Below are 24,670 nucleotides of genomic sequence, written 5' to 3' on the forward strand. Positions count from 1 at the left end.
TCCGCATTAAACTCCATTTGCCACCTCCACGCCCAGCTCTGCAGCTTATCTATGTCTCTCTGCAACCTACAGCATCCTTCGTCACTATCCACAACTCCACCGACCTCAGTGTCGTCTGCACATTTACTAACCTATCCTTCTACGCCCTCATCCAGGCCATTTATAAAAATTTCAAACAGCAGTGGACCCAACACTGACCCTTGCAGTACACCACTAGTAACTGGTCTCCAGGATGAATATTTCCCATCAACTACCACCCCCTGTCTTCTTTCAGCAAGCCAATTTCCGATCCAAACTGCTAATCTCCTACAATTCCATTCTTCCGCATTTTGTACAATAGCCTACTGTGGGGAACCTTATCGAACGCCTTGCTGAAATCCATATACACCACATCAACTGGTTTACTCTCATCTACCTGTTTGGTCACCTTCTCAAAGAACTCAATAAGGTTTGTGAGGCACGACCTTCCCTTCACAAAACTGTGCTGACTATCCCTAATCAATTTATTCTTTTCTAGTTGATTATAAATCCTATCCCTCATAACCTTTTCCAACACTTTACCAACAACTGAGCTAGGCTCACTGGTCTATAATTACCAGGGTTGTCTCTACTCCCCTTCTTGAACAGGGGAACCACATTTGCTATCCTCCAGTCATCTGGCACTATTCCTGTAGACAATGACGAATTAAAGATCAATACCAAAGGCTCAGCAATCTCCTCCCTGGCTTCCCAGAGGATCCTAGGATAAATCCCATCCGGCCCAGGGGACTTATCTATCTTCACTCTCTGCAGGATTTCTAATATCTCTTCCTTGTGAACCTCAATCCCACCTAGTCTAGTGGCCTGTATTTCAGTATTCTCCTCAACAACATTGTCGTTTTCTAGAGTGAATACTGTTGAAAAATATTCATTTAGTGCTTCCCCTATCTCATCTGACTCCACACACAACTTACCACTACTATCCTTGATTGACCCTAATCTTACTTGCATCATTCTTTTATTCCTTAAATACCTGTAGAAAGCCTTAGGGTTTACCCTGATCCTATCCACCAACAACTTCTCATGTCTCCTCTTGGCTCTTCTGAGCTTTCTCTTTAGGTCTTTCCTGGCTACCTCATAGCCCTCAAACGCCCTAACTGAGCCTTCACATCTCATCCTAACATAAGCCTTCTTCTTCCTCTTGACCAGAGATTCCACCTCCTTCGTAAACCATGGCTCCCGCGCTCTACAGCTTCCTCCCTGCCTGACAGGTACATACTTTTCTAGGACACACAGGAGCTTTTCCTTGAATAAGCTCCACATTTCTAATGTGCCCATCCCCTGCAGTTTCTTTCCCCATCCTATGCTCCCTAAATCTTGTCTAATCTCATCGCAATTGCCTTTCCTCCAGCTATAACTCTTCCCCACTGCTATACACCAATCCCTTTCCATCACTAAAGTAAACATAACAGAATTGTGATCGCTACCACCAAAGTGCTCACCTACTTCCAAATCTAATACCTGGCCAAGCTCATTACCCAGTACCAAATCTAATGTGGCTTCGCCCCTTGTTGGCCTATCTACATACTGTGTCAGGAAGCCCTCCTGCACACACTGGAAAAGAACTGACCTTTTTTTTCTTTTTTTTCTTTTTATTCTTTTTTTCCTTTTTTTTGTTTTTTTTTCTTTTTTTATCTTTTTTTCCCCGACCACTCCCCTCTCCCTCACTGATCCTGGCCCCATCTCTCCCAAGTAAACCTGATCATTTTCCCTGATGTTACTGCACACATTCCCCCCCTCCCCTGGGGAACCTGTGTGGTCCCACCAGTGACGACAGTGACCCTGCAAACCCTCACCAATCCCCCACCCCAGAACCCCGTGTCTCTGACTTTCCCTGAGGGGGGGACAGTTAGCTGGTTCCTGGTTGAGTTGATGGTCATTCTTCATTTGTTATAACTGAATAAATATTGAGTAGTCAAAAAAGCTCTGAAGAAGGCCCACTGGACCCAAAACATTAACTGTGCCTTCTCTCCACAGATGCTGCTAAACTTGCTGAGTTTCTCCAGCTGGTTCTATTTTTGTTACAAATCTGTTGACTGATGATCAGTTCTGTACATATCTATAAGGTTGCAAAGTGAAGTCACTCAGAGAAGTATGTTTCAATTTTTCTATTGATTTCTTTAAGTCTATGGTAGGTATGCAGAATGTGCTGCTGGCAGTAGTAGTGGAGTCAGATACTTTAGAAACTTAAGTACGCTTGGGTAGGCACATGGAGGATAGTAAAATGTTTGGTATGCAGGGTAGTTTGATCTTAGTAGGTTGACACAACATTGTGGGCCGAATGGCCTGTACTGTGCTGTACTATTCCATGTTCTATGTTCTAAGATATCAAAGGATAACAGCGGTAAATTCATATTTTAGATTTTAGATTTAGATTTATTGTCACATGTATATAAAAATAGAGTGAAAATGTTCTTTTGTGCGTTATATGCAAAGTGTTGCCATGTTCCGGTGCCATCTCGAAACATTAAGTACAACGCAGGATTCTACTGCAATAAAGTTCACATTCTCTTCTGCTTCTCATTCCTCCCCTACTACTCTTCCAGTCGCTGATTGACATTGTTTGGAGTCTCTGAAACATGCTTCTTGGTGTCTGTAACAGGCTCTTGGGTCTTGGTTATGGGCCTCTGCCTCTGCTGCATCCAAGCTAGGGCCATGCGTCTGGGAATGTGCAGATTCTGCACCTCCTGCTCTTCATCCAACACTCCTCCAGAAGCTGCTGTCATCAGGGTTTTCTGCCGTCCCTTTCACTGACTCTTCCTCTCCTTAGTCTGTGAGTGTGGGCCAGGGGAGTCAAGCCAGAACCCGCTCCCCACTGCACAGGGAGACCCTAGGCTGGGATGAAGTCTGAAATAACTCCACAAAGGCTTGTTATCCCGTCACCAAGTCATCCTTTATTTACATATGCATAATACCTCGCACTGACCCAGCTAGCACAGCGGGGACTCCTGGAGTGAACAGAATCCCTGACACTCCTGTTTATATCTGTCAGCCAGAACTCCCTGATTGGACCAGATTTAAAACCCCCAATCAGAGAACACATATTCTATGACCCTGTATGATCTCATTCCAATTACTATATCCCTCTCCCTCTAAGTGCTGTGAGGAAAGCCCATTCTTTTTCCTTTTGTTTCTCATGGGGCATTTTCGCTCCAGGTTCAGTTCCTCCGGCACTGCCTCAGATACTGGCAGTGAATACCGGACCACAACCTACTGCTTGTGCCTAGAGCATCTTGGCTGAAATTCATCTTCTTCTTCAGGCAATAATAGCATCAAGACTGCAGCATCTGCCATGTTCACCTCATCCTCAGAGATTTCTTCGACACTAGGTGGAGGGGGAGAACGCATAGTCTCTAACAGCCTTGCAGGATGTTCTGAGGGGCCAGGCATGTTATGCTCATGGCTGCCAGGTTTGTGAGGCTGTAGTTTTCACGTGATCCATGTACATGTATAGGATCACGTTACCAAGTCACCCTTTATCTACACCCACATTGTACATGACACTGACCCAGCTAGTTCAGACCCAGCTCTTAGATTGAGCAGAAACTCTGATATTTCTGTTTATATCTGTCAGCCAGGGCTCCCTGAGTGGACCAGATTAACAGCCCGAATCAGGAAGCTCATATTCTATGAGGTCCATCTGGCTGACCTTGTTCCAATCACAATGGAGCTGGGTCTGGCTCAATCCTGGTATTGATGCCACTGCCACAGCCATTGAAGGCTTTCTCCTTCACCCACCACTCTCCAGACTTTAAAGAAAAAAAGATATAAAGAGCAAAAGCAAAATGAAGAAAAGAAAAAAAAAGAGAAAGAAAGCAGACAGGAGCAAACAAGCTCTAGGTTCAGCCCTGCTACGTGAGTGATTCACATGAATATTGACTGATTTTGTCTCTAAAACAATGTAAATACTTCTGTAAAATTCACTGGCCTTCCTGAAGTCTGGATAAAAACTGAAAGAACTGCAGATACTGTACGTCAGGAACAAAAACAAAGTTGCTAGAAAAGCTCAGCAGGTCTGGCAGCATCTGTGAAAAACAGTTAACAGAGCAAGTAGGGTCACTGGACCCGCAACATTAACTCTTTTATTTTGCCCTTCACAGATGCTGCCAGACCTGCTGAGCTTTTCCTTCAACTTTGTTTTTGCTCCTGAAGTCTGGAGTTTTAGATCAAATTAATCGCTGCCAATATTTGAGAAATAGTACCATGATTCATGGAAATGCCCACATTTGTAGAGAGTGAGGACGATAAAAAACAAAACTTGTCTACTCAACTTATTTGAATGATTTATTTTCAAGTTCCTGCATCTATTTGCCAATCTCCTCATAACACCAATGGCAAAATATACATACCCTGCTTTTGCTTGTGAAAGCTCACTTCTTAAAGTCGAGATGAAATAAAAGTTTGCTCCCAAAAAGTTCTTGAAAACTATGCTGTGGGCCATGAAAAGGGACCTGGACTGATGAATGCTGCTCAATACTTCACACCCCAATATTCATGCAGGAAAACTCGCTAGCACTCAGGGCGCAGGTATTCCTTCCTACCTTTTGAAGGGCAGGAAATTGTACAGAAATCATTCAACTGACTGTTGGATCAGCCAACAGAGGAGGCTTGAGGTGTTGATTGAATGGTCTATTCCTGTTCCTATTTCTTATGGTCTTAAAGCTGAGGATCGTAGACAAATCTTAACCACCTTAATATGAATAAGCATGGGCACAATGAATTGTGGTTTTCACTCCCAAAACTGGGGCCAATCAATTTGATGCGGTTAGCCGTAATAGTCCAGGATTGTGCTAATTCAATGTGCTCAAGTCCACGAAGGAGAAGCCGCTACAGTTCAATGAAGAATACCACCTGGGCTTTCAGGACGGTGGTCCAGGGCAATGCAAAAACCTGGAGGAGCAAAGAGGCCCCAAGATGACCGTCCATATCAAGCAGATGTTCACCTGCACATCTGCCAATGTGGTATAATGTATCCATTGCACCCAGTGTAGCTTCCTCTACATTGGGGAAACCAATCAGAGGCTTGGGGACCGCTTTGCAGAACACCTCCGCTCGGTTCGCAACAGTCGTGAACCATTTTAACTCCCCCTCACATTCCTCAGACGACATGTCCATCATGGGCCCCCAGCAGTGCCACAATGATGCCACCCGAAGGTTGCAGGAACAGCAACTCGTAGTCCGCTTGGGAACCCTGCAGCCCAATGGTATCAATGTGGACCTCACAAGCTTCAAAATCTCCCCTTCCCCCACTGCATCCCAAAACCAGCCCAGTTCTTTCCCTCCCCCCCACTGCATCACTAAACCAGCCCAGCTCGTCCCCTCCCCCCATCGCATCCCAAAACCAGCCCAGCCTGTCTCTGCTTTCCTAACCTGTTCTTCCTCTCATCCATCCCTTCCTCCCACCTCAAGCCGCACCTCCATTTCCTACCTACCACCTCATCCTACCTCCTTGACCTGTCCATCTTCCCTGGACTGACCTATCTCCTCCCTACCTCCTCACCCATACTCTCCTCTCTACCTATCTTGTTTTCTCTCCATCTTCGGTCTGCCTCCCCCTCTCTCCCTATTTATTCCGGTTCCCTCTCCCCATCCCCCTCTCTGATGAAGGGTCTAGGCCCGAAACGTCAGCTTTGGAGCTCCTGAGATGCTGCTTGGCCTGCTGTGTTCATCCAGCTCCACACTTTGTCATCTAAGGAGGAACAGTTGTTAGCCCAAGAGAATGTACTGCAAAAGGCTTCCTCCTCATCCGGCATCTGTGCAGAAAGAAACACCTCGATGGGTAATCTATCAAGGACAGAATAAGGAGTCACATTCTCATGAGCAAAGCACTGACACAGGTTTGCAGCTACAAGAAGAAGAAATGGCTGAGTGCTCTAACCCTCAGAGGATCATTGGAGAACAGGCCTCCATCTAGGTCTGTCCAGATGTTGAGCCTCTAGACTGAGCAGTAAGGAGCTGATGTAAATGAATAGCCAACTTTTGGAGCTTCTGGCAAAGGTGCCTTAGATCACAAGCAGACTGGAATGAATAGCAAAAAGGTGTAATCAAATTCTGAGGTGTTGTAACCCATGATCACATTCTGCCTCTGTGCAATAGTCTGTGAGCATTGTGGAGAGGTAGGTCTAGTGGAACAATTAGTATCTGTGGGAATTATATATTAGACATATAAATCAGTGTGCATATATTTACAAGGACCTTGACTCCATCATTGAACCTTAGATGAATGAATTTATCAGTTAGACAAAAAGGGGTTGAGGGACTTTATCTTCATCCTGGTGCCCAAACCCCTCAAGGGATGAGGGTGGTGCTATTCTTACTGAAAATGAGGAGAAGTGACAGACAGGCAACATAGGATCATCATTGTAGGAGCGCTCTGCCAGACCACATTCCAACTGACAGAAACCCAAGTGCCTCCATCAAGGCAGGCTGAGGAGGGTACTCTTGCTTCCTGGCAGTGGTCTATTGCAGCCCAGAGCCTTCTGAAGTCCAGACCACTCGATGGGACCTGCTGAAGTCATCTGATGTAAATCTACAAAGCCTTCAGCAGCCTTCCCCTTCCCCAAGTTCAGATGTGGCTACTAAGGTGGCACCAAAGACAGTGTAGAAATAAAGGTCTACAGAGTCAAACAGCATGGAAACAGAGCTTTCAATCCAACTCACCCACGTTGATAAAGTTTCCCAAACTAAATTAGTTCCATTTGCCTGTGTTTGGCCCATGTACCTCTAAACCTTTCATAATCATGTACCTATCCAAATGTCTTTTTAAAGGTTGTATCTCTACCCACATCTATCACTTTCTCTGGCAGCTTGTCCCACACATGAACCACCCTCTGTGTGAAGAAGTTGCCACTCAGGCCCTTTTAATTTTTTCTTGTATTACCTTAAAAAATTCCTGCTCATTGTGAACTCTCCTACCCTAGAGGAAAGAACTTTGCTACTTACCTCATCTGTGCCTTTCATGATTCTATAAACTTCTGTAAGGTCATCCTCAACCTCCTACGGTCCAGTGAAAAAATTCTCAGTCCTCCTTAAAACTCCAGTATTCCAGTCCCACCAACAACCTTGTAAATCTTTCCTGAGCCTTCTCCAATTTAATGATATCCTTTCTGTTGCAGGGCGACCAGAACTGGACACAATATTCCAAAAGTAGTCTTATCAACATCCGATACAACCATAACATGACATACCAATTCCTACGCTCAGTGGTCTGAGCAATGAAGGCAAGCATGCCAAATTCCTTCTTAACTACCCTGTCTATCTGTGCCGCAACGTTCAAAGGATTATGCACCCGAACCCCTAGGTTTCTATGTGGAACAACACTATCCTGGGCCCTACCGATAAACATCCTGCCCTTATTTGTTTTACAAAAATGCTATACCTTGCATTTATCCAAAATAAAATCCATCTGCCACTGCTCAACCCACTGTCCTAATTGATCAAAATCCTTTTGTAATCTTAGCAAGCTTCTTCACTCTCCAAAACAACACCAATTTTGGTAACATCCACAAATTTACCAATCACGTTTCCTAAATTCTGATCCAAACCACTTGTGCGACTCAATGACTTTATGAAAAGCGACAGTGGACCTAGTGTACTATCCCTGCAGAACACAAACTCCTAGACTGAAAAACAACCCCCCCACTATCACCCTCCGTCTCCTACTGTGTTGATTCACTCAGTTGAATGTAGTTGTACAGTGCAGGAACACATGCAAACAAACATTGGACATCTTACTGTTTTGTGTATTGTGTACAATGCCTTCTCTTGGGAGATACCTTGGAAGAGAAATAGTGATTGCTACTTTTTAATTCAAATCATTCACCCTCTACCTTTCCCCGCTACACACTATTTGCCATTATATTCCTGCTTTTCCCTGATCCCTACACCATCCAGGTCACAATACCCAGCTTTTACAAGTTCTTTATTCAGTAAACCTACTCTTTGTTCCTCCCCAGAACATTAATTACCCAATCGTGTTCCCCAACCTTGATACATAGCTTCTACTCTTCCTTGTCTCCTTGTACCTTTGGCCCTATAAATATGATTCTTCCCTCAACTTCATAGTTTCCTCCCTCCATTGCCCAGGATTCTTCTGTGCCTGACAACATTTTCCTTCAAGTTTAATTCCCAGCTGTTCCTTTCACCCATTTCCCCCCATTTCCTAAAACTTAGGAAGTGAGATCCAATTTGAGTTAAGCCCTGATTTCCTGCGTCATTCAGACTTGTCAGCCACTTCGCTATCTCATAGTATCCTTACAATGTGGAAGCAGGCCATTTGGTCCATTAGGCCTCACACCAACCCTCTAAAGAGCATGCCACCCGGACCCAGCCCCACCCTCTCCATGTAACCCTGCATTTCCCATGGCTAACCCACCGAGCCTACACATCCCTGCACTCTACTGGCAATGTAGTGCGGTCTATCCACCCAATCCGCACATCTTCGGACTGTGAGAGGAAACCAGTACACCCGATGGAAGCCCATGCAGACACAGAGAGAATGTGCAAACTCCACACAGACAATCGCCCAAGGGTGGTACTGAACCTGGGTCCTTAGCACTGTGAGGCAGCAGTGCTAATCACTGAGCCACCATGCCACCAACTTGGGCAGGATTTTTAAAGTCGTCACCTCGCTACCATAAGCATTTACAAACGATAAGCAAGTCTGCATATGACTGAGGCTTCTCATGAGCTGGTGGGTCCAGTCAGGTTGCCCTTTACATTGTAAGCATTTGTGCAAAGAAATATTATCAGTGATAATGGGAACTGCAGATGCTGGAGAATCCAAGATAATGAAATGTGAGGCTAGATGAACATAGCAGGCCCAGCAGCATCTCAGGAGCACAAAAGCTGACGTTTCCCCAATCTAGAGGAATAGAGGGGAAACCAAGCGGAGGCTTGGGGGACCGCTTTGCAGAACACCTCCGCTTGGTTCGCAATAAACAACTGCACCTCCCAGTTGCAAACCATTTCCACTCCCCCTCCCATTCTTTAGATGTCATGTCCATCATGGGCCTCCTGCAGTGCCACAATGATGCCACCCAAAGGTTGCAGGAACAGCAACTCATATTCCGCTTGGGAACCCTGCAGCCCAATGGTATCAATGTGGACTTCACCAGCTTCAAAATCTCCCCTTCCCCCACCGCATCCCAAAACCAGCCCAGTTCGTCCCCTCCCCCCACTGCACCACACAACCAGCCCAGCTCTTCCCCTCCACCCACTGCATCCCAAAGCCAGTCCAACCTGTCTCTGCCTCCCTAACCTGTTCTTCCTCTCACCCATCCCTTCCTCCCACCTCAAGCTGCACCTCAGTTTCCTACCTACTAACCTCATCCCACCTCCTTGACCTGTCCGTCTTCCCTGGACTGACCTATCCCCTCCCTACCTCCCCACCTATACGCTCCTCTCCACCTATCTTCTTTTCTCTCTATCTTCGGTCCGCCTCCCCCTCTCTCCGTATTTATTCCAGTTCCCTCTCCCCATCCCCCTTTCTGATGAAGGGTCTAGGCCCGAAACGTCAGCTTTTGTGCTCCTGAGATGCTGCTGGGCCTGCTGTGTTCATCCAGCCTCACGTTTTATTATCTGTGCAAAGAAATAGTTTGGTTATGAAGTAGCCAAGTTATTAAAGAAGCTTGTGCTCACCAGATCTTGAAGAAGTATGCCCCACCAGGTACAGGACTTGTATTTATAGTTAGGATTGCGAACATACATGCTTCACATTTTTATGCCTCGCAAGATTACAGCCTCGTATATTGTTCCTGTGGTCTGGGATGTGATGAGTATTCATTATATGTTAATGAATAGAAACAAGATTATAGACCATCAGGTCCAGGAAAGCTGAACCACCTGCAAGGTTCTGAGAGGACCAAAATTTTAACCCATTCTTAGGAACCTGAAACTTATCTTCCCACCCAAATAAGTTCATCCACCAGCCCAAGTAAAATCTCCAAGCATTCTTGGAAAACTCTACCCATTGAAGCAGGAACTAGAAGCCAAAAATATATAAGGACACGGTAAATTGATTCCATAAGCTGACGTGAGATTCAGCCTGGGTATTCATGCTGAGTTAAATCTTCAAAATACCGAAGTTTGGAATTTGCTGAAAGAAATTAAGCTTCCACAATAAAGAAAAAATTCAGAGATATAAAGAAGTGAATGTATTATTGGCTTAAGATCTCTGAGTTAAAGGAGAATCCGATATTTATGCAAGGATCATTAAGTTCTAATTTGACTACTCCCATTTTGAGAAGAGCTTCTTCCCCGCTGTTAGCTGACTAATGAACAGACCTCTCTCATATATTACAGTTGATCTTTTTCTGCACTTTCTCCGCAGCTGTAACACTGTATTCTGCATTCTGTTCCATTACTCAGATATACTTAAGTAAGGTATGACTTGTCTGGTTAGCTCACAAAACAATAATTTTCACTGTATCATGGTACACATGACAATAAATAATCAAGTTTGTATTCTGAAGATCCTAGTCTCAAAAATATAGTATACACTCTCTGCATCTTCAAAATGGTTAGTCATTCAAGTTAAATCCTGGATATTCGGAATCCTGGAAACTTGAAGTTTCTGAGATAATCTAATAGGATAGAGCCTTGACACAACCCAAACTTAGCCAGGTGGAGCAGAGGAAGCAGTAGGACAACAGAAACATCAGACGACTGTTTATTTTCCCTGGACTTTCACTGGGACCAGATACAAAACAATGGAAATATTTCTGGGGAGACCAGATACAACTTTGGGAAAGAATGAAATAGGACTCAAGTAGAAGTCTAAACGCAGACCTCAGGGATCAAGGTGGAAACATTTTCTCTGCAGGTTGTAAAGCAGCTCTTTCAGAAGATGAGCATATAGAAGTTTCTGCAGGGTGCGCAGAATCCCATCTTCATGTCATTCCTTTGCATTAACACCCTTTTTGTCCCTAGTGTCGCAGGTCCCCAATATTTAAAAGCAGATTATGGGGCTCCTACCCATCCGCATGGTCGTTGGCAAACATGTTACTAGAGTAATTGTAAGGATTGCTGCCTTCACATTTTCATAGCTTTTATTTTCCTACATGCTATCATCTCTTTTATGGTTTAATTCTGATGTGCAGCACCCCATATTTTAACGCATTTTTTTAACGCTTCTTAGCCAGCTGTCAAGTATTTACAGTGGTCTGGCTTTGACAGCCTGGTCATACCTCAAAGTTTTTTTTCAAACAATATACCCAAGTTTAAAAAGTTCTCTGCAGGTGTAATCACATTTCTTTCACTGTGTTTTGTTCAAGTAATGCTTTGGCAGCATTAACAAGACAAATGTTTAATGAACCTAAACGGAATTCCTTTTCCTGCTATATTTGCAAATGCTGTGTTCTCGTGCTAACTAGTTATGAATTTATCTGCCAAAAGCAGCAACAGTTGTTTCTAGGTTCAAAGGGAATTTTCTAGTTATTTAGAATTCTATTTTGATTTGAGTTCATACATAACTATTTTAGAAACAGGTGCCTTATCCATGGAATAAATGATTGATTAAAATGGCCGTTCAAGTAAATGGATATTTGACACCTAATGGGATAGTTATGAGATTAGGTTTCTGAGCTGTACATCATTTAACATCGGTTAGAGGTTCTTGTCAGATCTCAGCCAGATCTCCCCAGAGGAGGAAACTAACTGCTATAATTAGTTTCTACCCAGTCAGATATAATCTCCTGCTGTCAGATAATGGATTGTCGGCAATACCAATTGTGGATGTGACTGAAAACTGTTGTGTATTTCCTGGAAGGGCTGTATTAAGAAGCAGCCTGCAGGGGGAAAAAGACGAGGATAAACTGAAAACGCAGTTAAATTGTATTTTTCTTTACCCTTTTCTATCTTTACAGACCTCCTGCCAGCATGCGATGGGGAAGGAGTAACTTTCACTTTCTTGGAACAAGTTTTGGACATTCTCCTTGAATACATTTTGAAAACATTTGATAGATCTACAAAAGTAATAGATTTCCACTACCCTGATGAACTGCTTGAGGGATTTAACTGGATGCTGGATGAACAGCCGAATACTTTGGAAGACATTCTGGCAACTTGCAGAACCACACTTAAATATGCTGTGAAGACAGGTATGAAAACAAAACTGCTCATTGCATGTCATGAAGCCAGTGTGATGTTGATTTCATTTAGTAAATTTTTTGTCTAAGGTGTATCTGTACAGTCTGACTGATAGATAAAATATGTGTAATAATCATCACAAATATTTCAGAATGGTTTATCACATGACCTTCCTTTAAACTATCAAAATGCGTAACTACTTTTGAAATGATATATGTGGTAACAGCAGATAAGGACTATTGGACTGCAGAAATCCAGCTGAGAAATGGTACAACTCATTGTACAAGTATTTTGGATTGGTGTATCATTCACTGCTTGATCTTATGACCTGAATTCATGGTACACTGAAATTCACATTAGCTACTCTAGTGAAAGGCTATTCATCAAGTGCATTCTCTCTCTACAATCCTGGTAGCATGATCTACAAAGTACCAGAGTTTAATTTGTAGGGTCATGTGGTTGGATGCTTGTCTAGAGTGACATTCAGATTCTTTGACCGAGTTGACTAAGTTTTGGCAGCCATCAAACTTTTAAGTGCTAAATCTTGTGCAGAAGGGAAAGAACAAAAATGGTATAAGGCTTCAAAGGAGGATAAACAGTCTCTCAACCTACAGCTTTCCATTTAATTGGTTTACTGTTTCTAAGGTTTTCTGAAATGTATTCTCAACCTAAATACAAAGAATTAGTTCTAGTTCAGAGATCGGAAGCGGAGTCATACTGGCCTCAAAACATTAAAATCTGTTTGTCTCTCCTCAGTGTTGCCAAACCTGCTGAGTCTCTCCAGCATTTTCTGTGTTTGCTTCTGATATGTGCAGCTCCTTCTGACTATTCATGAACCAGCATCAATTTCAGGTCATGCAATGGGTTGGATTTTCACAAAAGCAGGAACCATCCCTGGGTAGACAAAATAACACTGGGGATCTGATCCCGTTCCTGCTTCTGAACATGGCAAGAGATTAACTCTGGGAGGAATGAGGCAGGGATGTACGTTACATATCTTCTCAGATGTAAGTGCATACGTAAATGTATAGCTGCCTTCAAACAGTTCCTATTTTCATTATTATATAAAACACAACTTGTGGACTTTACCTTTTCAAGAGAAGATATAAGCTGGAGACATCCTTGTACACCTTTTGGGTGAGCTAATGTGCCCTTTTGTAGGGGTCAAGTGCCATTTGGGATTGTTGAAACTAGACATGAATGTGTGCAAAGTAGTAAATGCTTTAGAATTGTGAAGGGAATTGCAGAGATGTCAAAGCATTTAAATTTCCTGACTTTTAAATTTAAAATCAAGTAGTCTGCTGTTTTCTTTTAAATAAGTGATCACCATTTCACTGTTGACATAAGCCTGAGGACCACCATTACATGTTCAGTGTAGCATGATGACTTTACAACCTATTTTTGTCAGAGTAAGGTCCTTGTCAGCTCACAATTGGATTGACTGCTCTAACTGGTTATGAAGCCCTTGATGTGAGGTTATGCTTGTAAATTCTCAGTTCTATAAGAGAATATGTTGTTGAAGAAATCTAAATGTATTTTTTAATCAATCATGTTTTTGTTTCACATAGTGAATTCATCAATAGAAACTTTAAACACTGTTTTATTTTTGTTTCAGCATGGGTGCGAACATTTCCCCATAGTTTATAGATGAGATTGCATGAAGACTTTAAAAGCAAGGGTTGGAGGTTTAAGTATGTGGCTTGGCAGGAGTTTACTCGAAGTTAGCACTGGAGAATGAAAGGCCATGGGGTATGGGTAAATAGGCATAGGTTGACATGAAGGGATGAGGGACCATGAAAGTTTAGAGGGCATAGATTGGCTTGGAGGGTACACAGAATGCCAGTTCAGAGGAAGAGTCACCAGACCCAAAACATTAACTCTGTTTTCTCCTCCACGGATGCCGCCAGACCTGCTGAGCTTTTCCAGCAACTTTGTTTTTGTCCCTGATTTACAGCATCCGCAGTTCTTTTGGTTTTTACACAGAATGTCAGGGTGGTTTGGGTATGAGAGCTTTTAAGTTAGCATGGATGGGGCAGAGGAAATAGTTTGGGCTGAGGCAATGTGGCAGAATAAAGGTTAGAGTGTTGTTTTTGTTTGCTTGATAATTTTTTTCGTAGTTGGGACAAAATGCCGGAGCCACAAGGCCACTTTTCAGACAACCTGCCCCCACACCAGTCAGATCCTCTGACGCCTCTGCACCTTTTGGAAGGAATAACCTCCAGTACATCTAACCCCCGGAACAAAAATCAGCCTATCCAGGGCACTTTCTCCCATTTGCAGAATTAAGGCATCATGGTAGGAAAGAGCAATGGAGAAGCACCTTGGAGAGAAAGAAAAAATGTATCTTCCTCTCATTTATAGGATGAAAGAAAATTGTCACATTAGAGCATGGTCTTATAAATCAGATCCAGGCTTTTGACAGCCATGCCCTTCAGCCCCTTAATTATGGGTAATACACGGTGACCTGATTATTAAATTCCTTGCCTTCTTTTGTGCATGGTGTATCTTCATAGCATTCTCCCAGTGGACCTGCTTTGAGCAGCAATGTATAATGTTGGAGTCCACAGATGTAAATCTTTTATTTCAACATTCAATGGTATAATGACATGCAGAAGTATTTGCTTTTGCTCTGAAACAGAAAATAATCCTCTGCTTGGAGATCTAGAACACAACTCGAGATTCTTAAGATTTAGTGATAGGTTATTTCAAATGAAATCACTTTGAGGCTCTTTTGGCACAGTGGGAGTATCCCCATCTCTGAACCAGGTGATCTGGGTTCAAGTCCCACCTGCTCCAGAGGTCTGTAAAAACATCTCTTAATGGGTTGATTCGAAAATAGCTTTTTGTTTCAGAGTAAAATCAGGAAGCACTTTTGTATTCAAAGGGGAGCGAAAATCTGAAACTCAATCCTCTAAATGGTTGTGGATGTGGCGTCAATAGACATTTTCAAAAATGAGGCTGATAGGTTTTTATTGGGTAAGGGCAGAACAGGATATGGAATCTTTGAGATGTCTCTACTGCACAGATTTCAGCAGTTCAAGGAAACGACTCACTAACATCCTCTCAAGGGCAATTCAGGATATGTGATAAATCCTGGCCTAGTCCACATTTTGTGAAAAACTATTTTTTTGAAAAAACAGCAAAGATGTGATTGAATGATGGGATAGATTTGAGGGGCTGAATCACAGAATCCCTACACTGCGAAAGCATACCATTTGGCTCACCAAGTCCACAGCAATCCTTTGAACAGCATCCCACCCTATCCCCATAATACTGCAATTCCCCTGGCTAACCCACCTAGCTTACACATCCCTGGATACTATGGGCAATTTAGCATGGCCAATCCACCTAACCCACGATGACCTATAATGGCCCTACATGATAAACACTTCTACATTTTCCCCATTTATTCCTTTGTTTTAGAGCTATCTTTTTCTGTATTCATCAATGAGTAAAGATCATTTGTTAATCAAAGACGAAATAAACTGTAACACAAGAACAATGGCTTTGCATTAGTTTGTATATTGAGTACAGGACTTGAATGTAGCATTAAAGAACCAGAGATAAGAGTTGCATCAGCTAATCTGACATAACCAATGATACCAACTCACATTTAAACTCCTCTGATGTTAATGTTCTTTTAAAATATATCAATTGCTTCATTTGAGATTCTCAGTAAATAAAATTGGAATCTGGGAACAATTTGTTACTTTACTAATACAATTAAAATAAAGCCAAACCCAAGTATATTGCTCAGAGATAATGGGAACTGCAGATGCTGGAGAATTCTCTGATGAAGGGTCTAGGACCGAAACGTCAGCTTTTGTGCTCCTGAGATGCTGCTTGGCCTGCTGTGTTCATCCAGCCTCACATTTTATTATCCAAGTATATTGCTGGTCTGTCACACATTGTCTGGTTTAAAAATGATTTCCAAGTCATTTTGCTCTAGTTGTTCATGCAGTCAGATTAAAGGGAAAGAAAAGTCCAGGCATCTCTATGGTTTCTAAAAGCTAGTGAGTTGTAAGCAACATCTTGTTTACAATAATTATACAAAACAATTGACATCTTTACATGTAAGAATATTGTCATTTTCAAATGTTAGATTGCTTAACATCCCTACCTTCTATCTATGAGAGATAATGGGAACTGCAGATGCTGGAGAACCCAAGATAATAAAGTGTGAAGCTGGATGAACACAGCAGGCCAAGCAGCATCTCAGGAGCACAAAAGCTGACGTTTCGGGCCTAGACCCTTCATCCTTCATGGAAGGGTCTAGGACCAAAACGCCAGCTTTTGTGCTCCTGAGATGCTGCTTGGTCTGTTGTGTTCATCCAGCTTCACACTTTATAACCTTCTATCTATCCCTAATTTGAGATCCCTTTTAACTTATTCTAACCTGCTCTTATCATTGCCGCAGTTCAATCTTTTTAAATATCGTGGTGATGGTTTTCCAAGACATGGCCTAAATTTTTAATCGAGGTAAGGATTAGCAAAGGGCAGGTGTGCAAAATGGCACTGCCTAGACTCCTTTATGAAAATCCGAATCATTTACAAAGAAGCCAGGTTGGGGTTAGATTGGCAGCTTGCGAGCGAGTGGCAGGAATTCAGGCAGTGCCAAATGGATGTAATTCAGTGCTCTAGTCAGGCCCTGTTCTCACCCTCACTAAGATGTACAGAAGGCATGCGGGCAGCTTGCCCCTCCAAGATCATGTCCTTGTAGTTTTTCTTTCAGACATTCAAGGGATGTGGGCACCACTGGCTCAGGTAGCATTTATTACCCATCCTTAGTTGCCCTTGGTAGCTATGGCAGTTTCAAAGAAATGAAGTCACCTTGCCTTCTCCCTCACTGTCTCTAACTTCAGAGCAGAAGGTCTTGGCCCTGCCAGCAGGACTGTCAATTTGTGGGTACTGGAGGCACTCCCATTGACCTATCAGTCTTGGGAACCTACCTGCCATGAGTCTGCTTATCACTGACCCTGTGTGGGTTTGAGACTGGAACCAGTTGGGATTTTACATCTGAATATACAGGATGCCAGATTACCTGTACCACTGGATCCAGAGCGTTGTTGTGTGTTTCATGTTGGAACAGAGATATTAGAAACTTGGAATAAATGCCAGTAGGTCTTGGAAAAATAAATGGCAGCATTTCTTTTTAACAGGTGAGGTCAGATTGAAGAATGCATGCCTGAGGTTGCATAGCTTAGTTATCTTATTTGATGGTGGCTTTACACAGGGGAATTTGTTTAGTCCTCATACCTAATCAACTGATAATCTAAAAAGATAGAAAATATAATCACATTTACACCTTACATGTAAAGACCAAAACAACTGATCAAATTTAATTAAAATTAAAGCAACTTTAGCAAAAACAAAGAAAGAGACATCGCTAAGTATTCCATTTTATCTTTGTCAAGCTTCAAACTTTATTCAGGGATTAAAGTTTGGGGCTTGACAAAGATAAAATGGAATATTTAGAGATGTCTCTTTCTTTGTATTTGTTGTTCAATTTCTCTTTCCACTGCTTCTGTACTAGCTTTCCTATTAAAGGATTAGTCAGCAGTACCCCAAGTATAACTCTCAACACAATTGGAACAGTGTTTATACCATATTTCCACTGCTTTACTCAACCAAAGAATATCAAACAGAATTGAACAATCTTATTGTTTGTGCACACAATGAATCAATGCCCTGTAACATCTACTTTGTTCTCCCTCCAGCTTTATAACATTACATCCAATCTATTTTAAAGTATTAATAATCAAAAATAATATTGAGTCTGCTATTACTGATGAATGTGCATAAAAATCTGAAGAAATTCCACATAATGTTAATGAGCTTCTTCATGGCCCTGAGGGATGGACGGTAAATCCTGCATTCATGACAAAACGATTTTTTAAAAACTAACAACTCAGCATCAACAAGGGACAATGAAAGAGTTTCAGAGATAGCCGGAACTGCAGATGCTGGAGAATCTGAGATAACGAGGTGTGGAGCTGGATGAACACAGCACGCCAAGCAGCATCAGAGGGGCAGGAAAGCTGATGTTTCGGGCCTCGACCCTTCTTCAGAAATGGGGGAGGGGAAGGGGTTCTGAAATAAATGGGGAGAGATGAAGGGTGGATAGAAGATGGTTAGAGAAGAAGAGAGGTGGAGAGGAGGCAGACAGGTCAAACAGGTAGGGATTGAGCCAGTAAAGGTGAGTATAGTTGGAGAGGTAGGGAGGGGATAGGTCAGATAAGGGAGGATGGACAGATCAAGGGGGCGGGATGAGGTTAGTAGGTAGGAGATGGGCGTGTGTCTAGGGGTGGGAGGAAGGAATAGGTGGAAGGAAGGACAGGTTAGGGAGGCAGGGACAAGCTGGGTGAGTTTTGGAATGCAGTAGGGGGAGAGGAGATTAGGGGGAGGGAGGTTGCAGGAATAGCAACTCATATTCCGCTTGGGAACCTTGCAGCCCAATGGTATCAATGTGGACTTCACAAGCTTCAAAGTCTCCCCTCCCCTGACCGCATCCCAAAACCAGCCCAGCATGTCCCCACCTCCCTAACCATTCCTCCCACCTCAAGCCCCACTCCCATCTCCTACCCACTAACCTCATCACGCCTCCTTCACCTGTCCGTCCTCCCTGGACCGACCTATCCCCTCCTTAATTCCCCACCTCCATTCACCTTTGCTGGACCCAACCCTGCCTCTTTGACCTGTCTGTCTCCTGTCCACCTAACTTCTCCTTTATGCATCTTCTATCCGCATCCCCTCTCTCCCTATTTATTTCAGAATCTCCTTCCCCTCCCCCATTTCTGAAGAAGGGTCTCCACCCAAAATGTCAGTTTTCCTGCTCCTTTGATGCTGCTTGGCCTGCTGTGTTCATCCAGCTGTGCCCCTTGACAAGGCAAATGAATACCTGAATAGGTGTAAATTCAGAGAGGGAAGTGTTCTGTGGGACCTGGGTGTTCTGGTGTACCAGTCACTGAAGGTAATTATGCAGGTGCAGCAGGTGGTAAAGAAGGCAAATGGTATGTTGGCCTTCATTATGAGAGGTTTCAAGTACAGAAGCAGTGATGTGTTGTTGCAGTTGTACAGGGCCTTGTATAATATAGAATATTATGTTCAATTTTAGTCTCCTCTTCTGAGGAAGGACACTCTAGCTCTCAAGGGAGTGCACCGAAGGCTTACCAGACTAATTCCGGGGCTGGCTGGTCTGAAGTATGAGGAGAACGAGGAGAGATTGACTAGGCTAGGATTGTTTTCACTAGAGTCAAGACAAATGAGGGAGGGTCTCATAGAGACTTAAAAAATTCTAACAGGACTGGATCAGGTAGATGCAGGAAGGGTGTTCCTGATGGTGGGTGTGTCCAGAACCAAGGGTCACAGTACGAGGATTTTGGGTAGACAATTTAGGGTGGAGATGAGGAAACATTTCTTCACTAGAGTGGTGAGCTTGTGGAATTTATTACCACAGGAAGTAGTTCATGCCAAAACATTGTATGTATTCAACAGGCAGCTAGGTATAGCACTTGGGGTGAATGGGATCAAAGGTTATGGGGAGAAAGCAGGATTAGACTATTGAGTTGGACGATCAGCCATGATCGTGAAGAATGATGGAACATGCTTGAAGGGCTGAATGGCCTCCTCCTGCTCCTATCTTCTATGTTTTTATATTTTCCATGTTTGTACATAAGCCATTAAATATGACAGGACAATTAGACAGAGTTGTTCATAAAGCATACCCCCTTGCCAGCTTCATTTGTAAGGCCATTCAAGTACAAAAAGGCAGGGAGATTGTGATAAACCTATTTAAGACACTGGTTAGACCTTGGCTGGAATATTGTATACAGTTTTTGGGTATCACACTGTAGGAAGGATGTGAATGCCATGGAAGGAGTGCAAGGTAGTTTTAGGAGGATGTTTCCAGGAACGAGACACATCAGTTATGAGAAAATATTACAACAGTTGGGAGTGTTTTCTTTGTAGAAGAGACATTTAAGAGGATCTTTGACAGAAGTTTTCAACTTCATGAGGGGTCTGGACAGAGTGGTTCTGGTGAAACTTCTCTATATATACACAGATTGAGAATTAGAGGACACAGTTTTAAAGCATTTTACAAAAAAAAGCAAATGTGAAAACTTTTTTCACAGTGTTTATTTAACGGAAGAAATTCTTTACCTGGGAGGTGGGTGGGGCCAGATTCAATTGAGGCATTCAACAGGGCTTTGGAAGATTATTTAAATTGAAATGAAGAGCAGTGTAACAGAGAAACATCAGAGTGCCAGAACAGATGTAATGGGCCAAATAGCCTCCTTTTACGCTGTAAAGCTTCTGTAATTCATTCGTAAACCAATGGAGACATGCTTATATGTCAGGGGTGTCTATCCTAGGCAGCCATTTAGCAAAACAAGTGAAATTATTCATAGTTTAAACTTTTTAAACTTTAAACTAAGTTTTTCGAAACCAGTAAGATAAAAAAAAGACTCTGTTCGGCACAGTTTTGAAAAACCTGATATTCAAACATTGCTACAAGTACAGCCTGAGATTGACGGGACCACTTTGGTATAAATGATGCAATCCTTGCAGTGCTGAAGGTGAGATTCTATTGCTCCTTGGGAGTCAGTCATTATCACAGGCTGGCCTGCATGGCCATACCTCAGCCACCACAGTCACCCTTGCTCAGTTGTGTGCTGGTATCGGTATTTCTGTGTTGCTACATCATGTAGAAAGGACAGAATTCACACCAGGTGCAATTCTTATGATTACAGAAATTGTTCTACTTTAAGCAGTTTTGTAATAGAACCAAAATATCACATTTCTAACTTGGAATTGGGACTTTGTTTTAGCAGTCAAATTATGTTCAAAAATATGAAATTTTCTGAAAGAGATTTGAGTGTCACTGATGAGGTCAGCACTTATTGCCCTGGAAACAGTGGTAGTGAACTATTTTCTTAAGCTACTGCAGTTTTTGGTGTACAGGGACACTCAGTTGTTCAAACCAGAGTTCCAGGATAATGATGTATTGTATCTTAAAGCCAAGTTGAACCTTGTTTTCCAGTCATAAAGTATGTTCTAACAGCTAAGGGTAGAAAAAAACAGGTGAATTATGACTGTCAAAGAACCATGCTTTTCAAGGTACTTCATTTTTGCTACATGAGTATCATGGAAAATACAACGCAAAATAAATGGTATTGCTTTAGAAGTCAAAGATATGATCAAAAGGACCTTCGCAGTGATTTTATTATACAAACATTAAACACAGTTTAAGAAAATAGTCACAAATTAATGTTAATAGTCAATTTTAATTGTTTGTTCATTAGGTCATCCTAGATATTTCAACCAGCTTTCAACTGGGTTAGATATGGTTGGACTTGCTGCCGATTGGCTCACCTCCACTGCTAATACTAACATGTAAGTGATCTTTGCTTCTCATTGAAAATTGTATAAATTGTCCTTGTTTTGTGTTACAAGTCAGTGACTAACTCTAGATCTCCTTAGCCTGTAACATATTTGAAGTCAGTTACTCTGTGCAATGTTTATACTCAGTGAAATAATTTTCATCAAGTCAGGAAATAATAACACATACGTTGAATGAGGACTGCAACCCCCTCACCCTCCAACCTCACCCCAACAATCAGGGACAGGCACAATATGCCACATTGGGAGATTGCACTACTGGAGGAAATGGACCAGGTGACTAAATTACAAAATGAGTTTTTGAATTGAATGCACCAAGAAAGCAGAAACCATTTTAGTTCCATGGCAAACAAGACTTGGTCCACCCAAAGTAACAATAATTTTCCTTATAACTCCTTTATCACAAATTATCTGAAGGTGCTTCGCAGAAGCATTGTCAAACAAAATCTGATACTGAGCCACAGGAAGAGATATCAGAGCAGACTTGCCAAAAAAATGTTCAAAGATGTGAGTTGTGAGGAGTATCAAAGAGTGGGACAGGGAGGCAAAAAGATAGAGAGGGTTAGGAAGTCAACCCCTAAACTTAGAGCCTTGGCAATTGAAGACAAGGATATCAGGTTTGGAGTGTTTAAATTTGGTTTGCACAAGAGATTGGAATTAAGTGAACACAAACTAGCCTTGAGGCTTGGGGACCGCTTTGCAGAACACCTCTGCTCGGTTCGCAATAACAACTGCACCTCCCAGTCGTGAACCATTTTAACTCCCCCTCCCATTCCTCAGATGACATGTCCATCATGGGCCTCCTGCAGTGCCACAATGATGCCACCCGAAGGTTGCAGGAACAGCAACACATATTCCGCTTGGGAACCCTGCAGCCCAATGGTATCAATGTGGACATCACAAGCTTCAAAATCTCCGCTTCCCCCACTGCATCCCAAAACCAGCCCAGCTCGTCCCCTCCCCCCACTGCATCCCAAAACCACCCCAGCTCGTCCCCGCCTCCCTAACCTGTTCTTTCTCTCACCTATCCCCTCCTCCCACCTCAAGCTGCACCTCCATTTCCCACTTACTAACCTCATCCCACCTCCTTGACCTGTCCGTCCTCCCCGGACTGACCTATCCCCTCCCCACCTCCCCACCTATACTCTCCTCTCCACCTATCTTCTCCTCTATCCATCTTTGGTCCGCGTCCCACTCTCTCCCTATTTATTTCAGAACCCTCTCCCCATCCCCCTCTCTGATGAAGGGTCTAGGCCTGAAACGTCAGCTTTTGTGCTCCTGAGATGCTGCTTGGCCTGCTGTGTTCATCCAGCTTCACACTTTGTTATCTTGGATTCTCCAGCATCTGCAGTTCCCATTATCTCTGATCACAGCCTAGCCTTGTATTTATTTAGCCCAGCTAACAATATAAAACATCTGAAGGGCACTTCACAGAAGTATTAGAATGGAAAACATAGCACTGAACAACATAAAGAGATATTTGGGCATTTGACTAAAGCTTTGGTAAAAAGAGGTAGATTTTAAGAAATGTCTTAAAAGTGGAAAGTGTGTGTGTGGGAGAGAGAAGAATAAAGAGGGAATTTCTGAGTCTAGGGTCTAGATAGCTGAAGGAATGGTCAGCAATAGTGGAACAACAATTATAATCATAAATACTCAAAAGTTTGCAGTTAGAGAAGTGTAGATGTCATGGAAGATTGTGCTGATGGAGAAGATTACAGAGATAAGATGAACAAGGTCAGCTCAAGGATCTGTATTTGAAAACACCCGCAGGTGCCAGATACAAGGTTTCAAATAGTACAAGCTTAGACCATTGTCAGGGAATGGGATTGAATCAGTGGTGAGAAAATAGCCTTTCCAATATTCTGATGAAATTCATCATCTAGCTGTCACTGAGTTTCTCCAGTACTTTCTGTTTTTATCTCAGAACCAGTTACAGGGTGAGAGAGGTAGTGTTGAAAGTTACATTCGAGAAGTGAAAAGAATTAAATGCTCCCAGATGCCTTTGGCATCCTTGAAGTTCTGGTGGAGTTCCAATTAAAGCTGCTTGTTCTTCTGGAAATAGTCTCTTTTAAACTGCAATTAGTCTTTTCCGGACTGGGTGCTGTGATGTGTGAAGTTCATGTTATTTTTAATTTCTTTCTCTCTATGATGTATTCCCACATGTCACATAGTCAGGGTCCAAGCTTGAAAAAAAACTGTTGTGAGAGTTGGTGTCATTATTCTTTATGATACTGCCCTCCAAAACAAACAAGGTTACAATCACAGCTTTACATGAAGGGAATGCCGGATACGTAATATATGGTTACTTGCGCACACTGAGAGCATCTTTCAAACTCTCATTGTCAAAACTATCAACATGCCTTTGAAACATAGGGAGTTTACAGCAGCTTTTGTCTACTGGGTTTTGGTGAGTTTCTTCATCTCAGCCCATTCCTGCTAATGAGATGTTTGTTGCTTACTGTCAATTTCAATCATCTTAATGCAAATCAGTTCAGTAGTAATGTTTTTTGTGTACCTATTTTGTAACTCCCTGTAAAATTTGGCCACTTTGAAGGCCAGGGTACTTTTGCAGCTTTTTAAAAACTCAGTACTGACTCATTTGAAACTCTTTTCTTTTGATCAAATATCTCAAGTATGACATCAGTCAATGGAATTAATACTATCTGGTCATATATTAAAATATCGCGACAAGGATTTTTTTTCAAACAATGGATAATGATGACAAATTTAAAGGTGAGCAGGGCAGTACATAAAGAGAGAGAATCATTGCCAGTATTGCTAAAGTAGGGAGTAGGAAGGGAAGGTGAGCACTTATACCAGGTTTATAGTATTAGGGAGAGAGAAATTGTATTTCTCTCCCATACAACAGAATAAACATCATAAAGACCTTGAAGAGATGAGTAGACAGGTCTGCCTGTACTGAGAGACGATCTGGAATAACAATGAGCTAATCTTAGCTTTCACAGATTGTGGAATAAGGCAAGAGTGTAATGGGGAAAGAATATTTTGATGGTGGCTGACCTGAGTATTACGAGCATGTTTAGTTTAATGTAAGATATTTTGAAAAAAACAATTCCCATATTTTCCTGAGCTGGGTGTTTAATATTAATGATTACATTTCTGTGATTTTTGATTGTCACCTTTA

At 42.4% G+C, this 24,670-nt stretch overlaps 1 protein-coding gene across 1 annotated transcript in view; it reads left to right on the forward strand.

The window, feature by feature from the left end:
* gad2 (glutamate decarboxylase 2) overlaps nt 1–24,670 on the forward strand; it is a 132,803-nt gene that overhangs the window by 46,842 nt on the left and 61,291 nt on the right. Inside the window, exons 4-5 of the mRNA XM_048559863.2 lie at nt 11,904–12,137; nt 21,429–21,519. Of these exons, the coding sequence (XP_048415820.1) occupies nt 11,904–12,137; nt 21,429–21,519 (325 nt within the window). The remainder of the gene's footprint in view (nt 1–11,903; nt 12,138–21,428; nt 21,520–24,670) is intronic.

The sequence above is a fragment of the Stegostoma tigrinum genome, chromosome 2 (genome assembly GCF_030684315.1).
Source record: "Stegostoma tigrinum isolate sSteTig4 chromosome 2, sSteTig4.hap1, whole genome shotgun sequence".
In the NCBI taxonomy this organism is placed as follows: domain Eukaryota; kingdom Metazoa; phylum Chordata; class Chondrichthyes; order Orectolobiformes; family Stegostomatidae; genus Stegostoma; species Stegostoma tigrinum.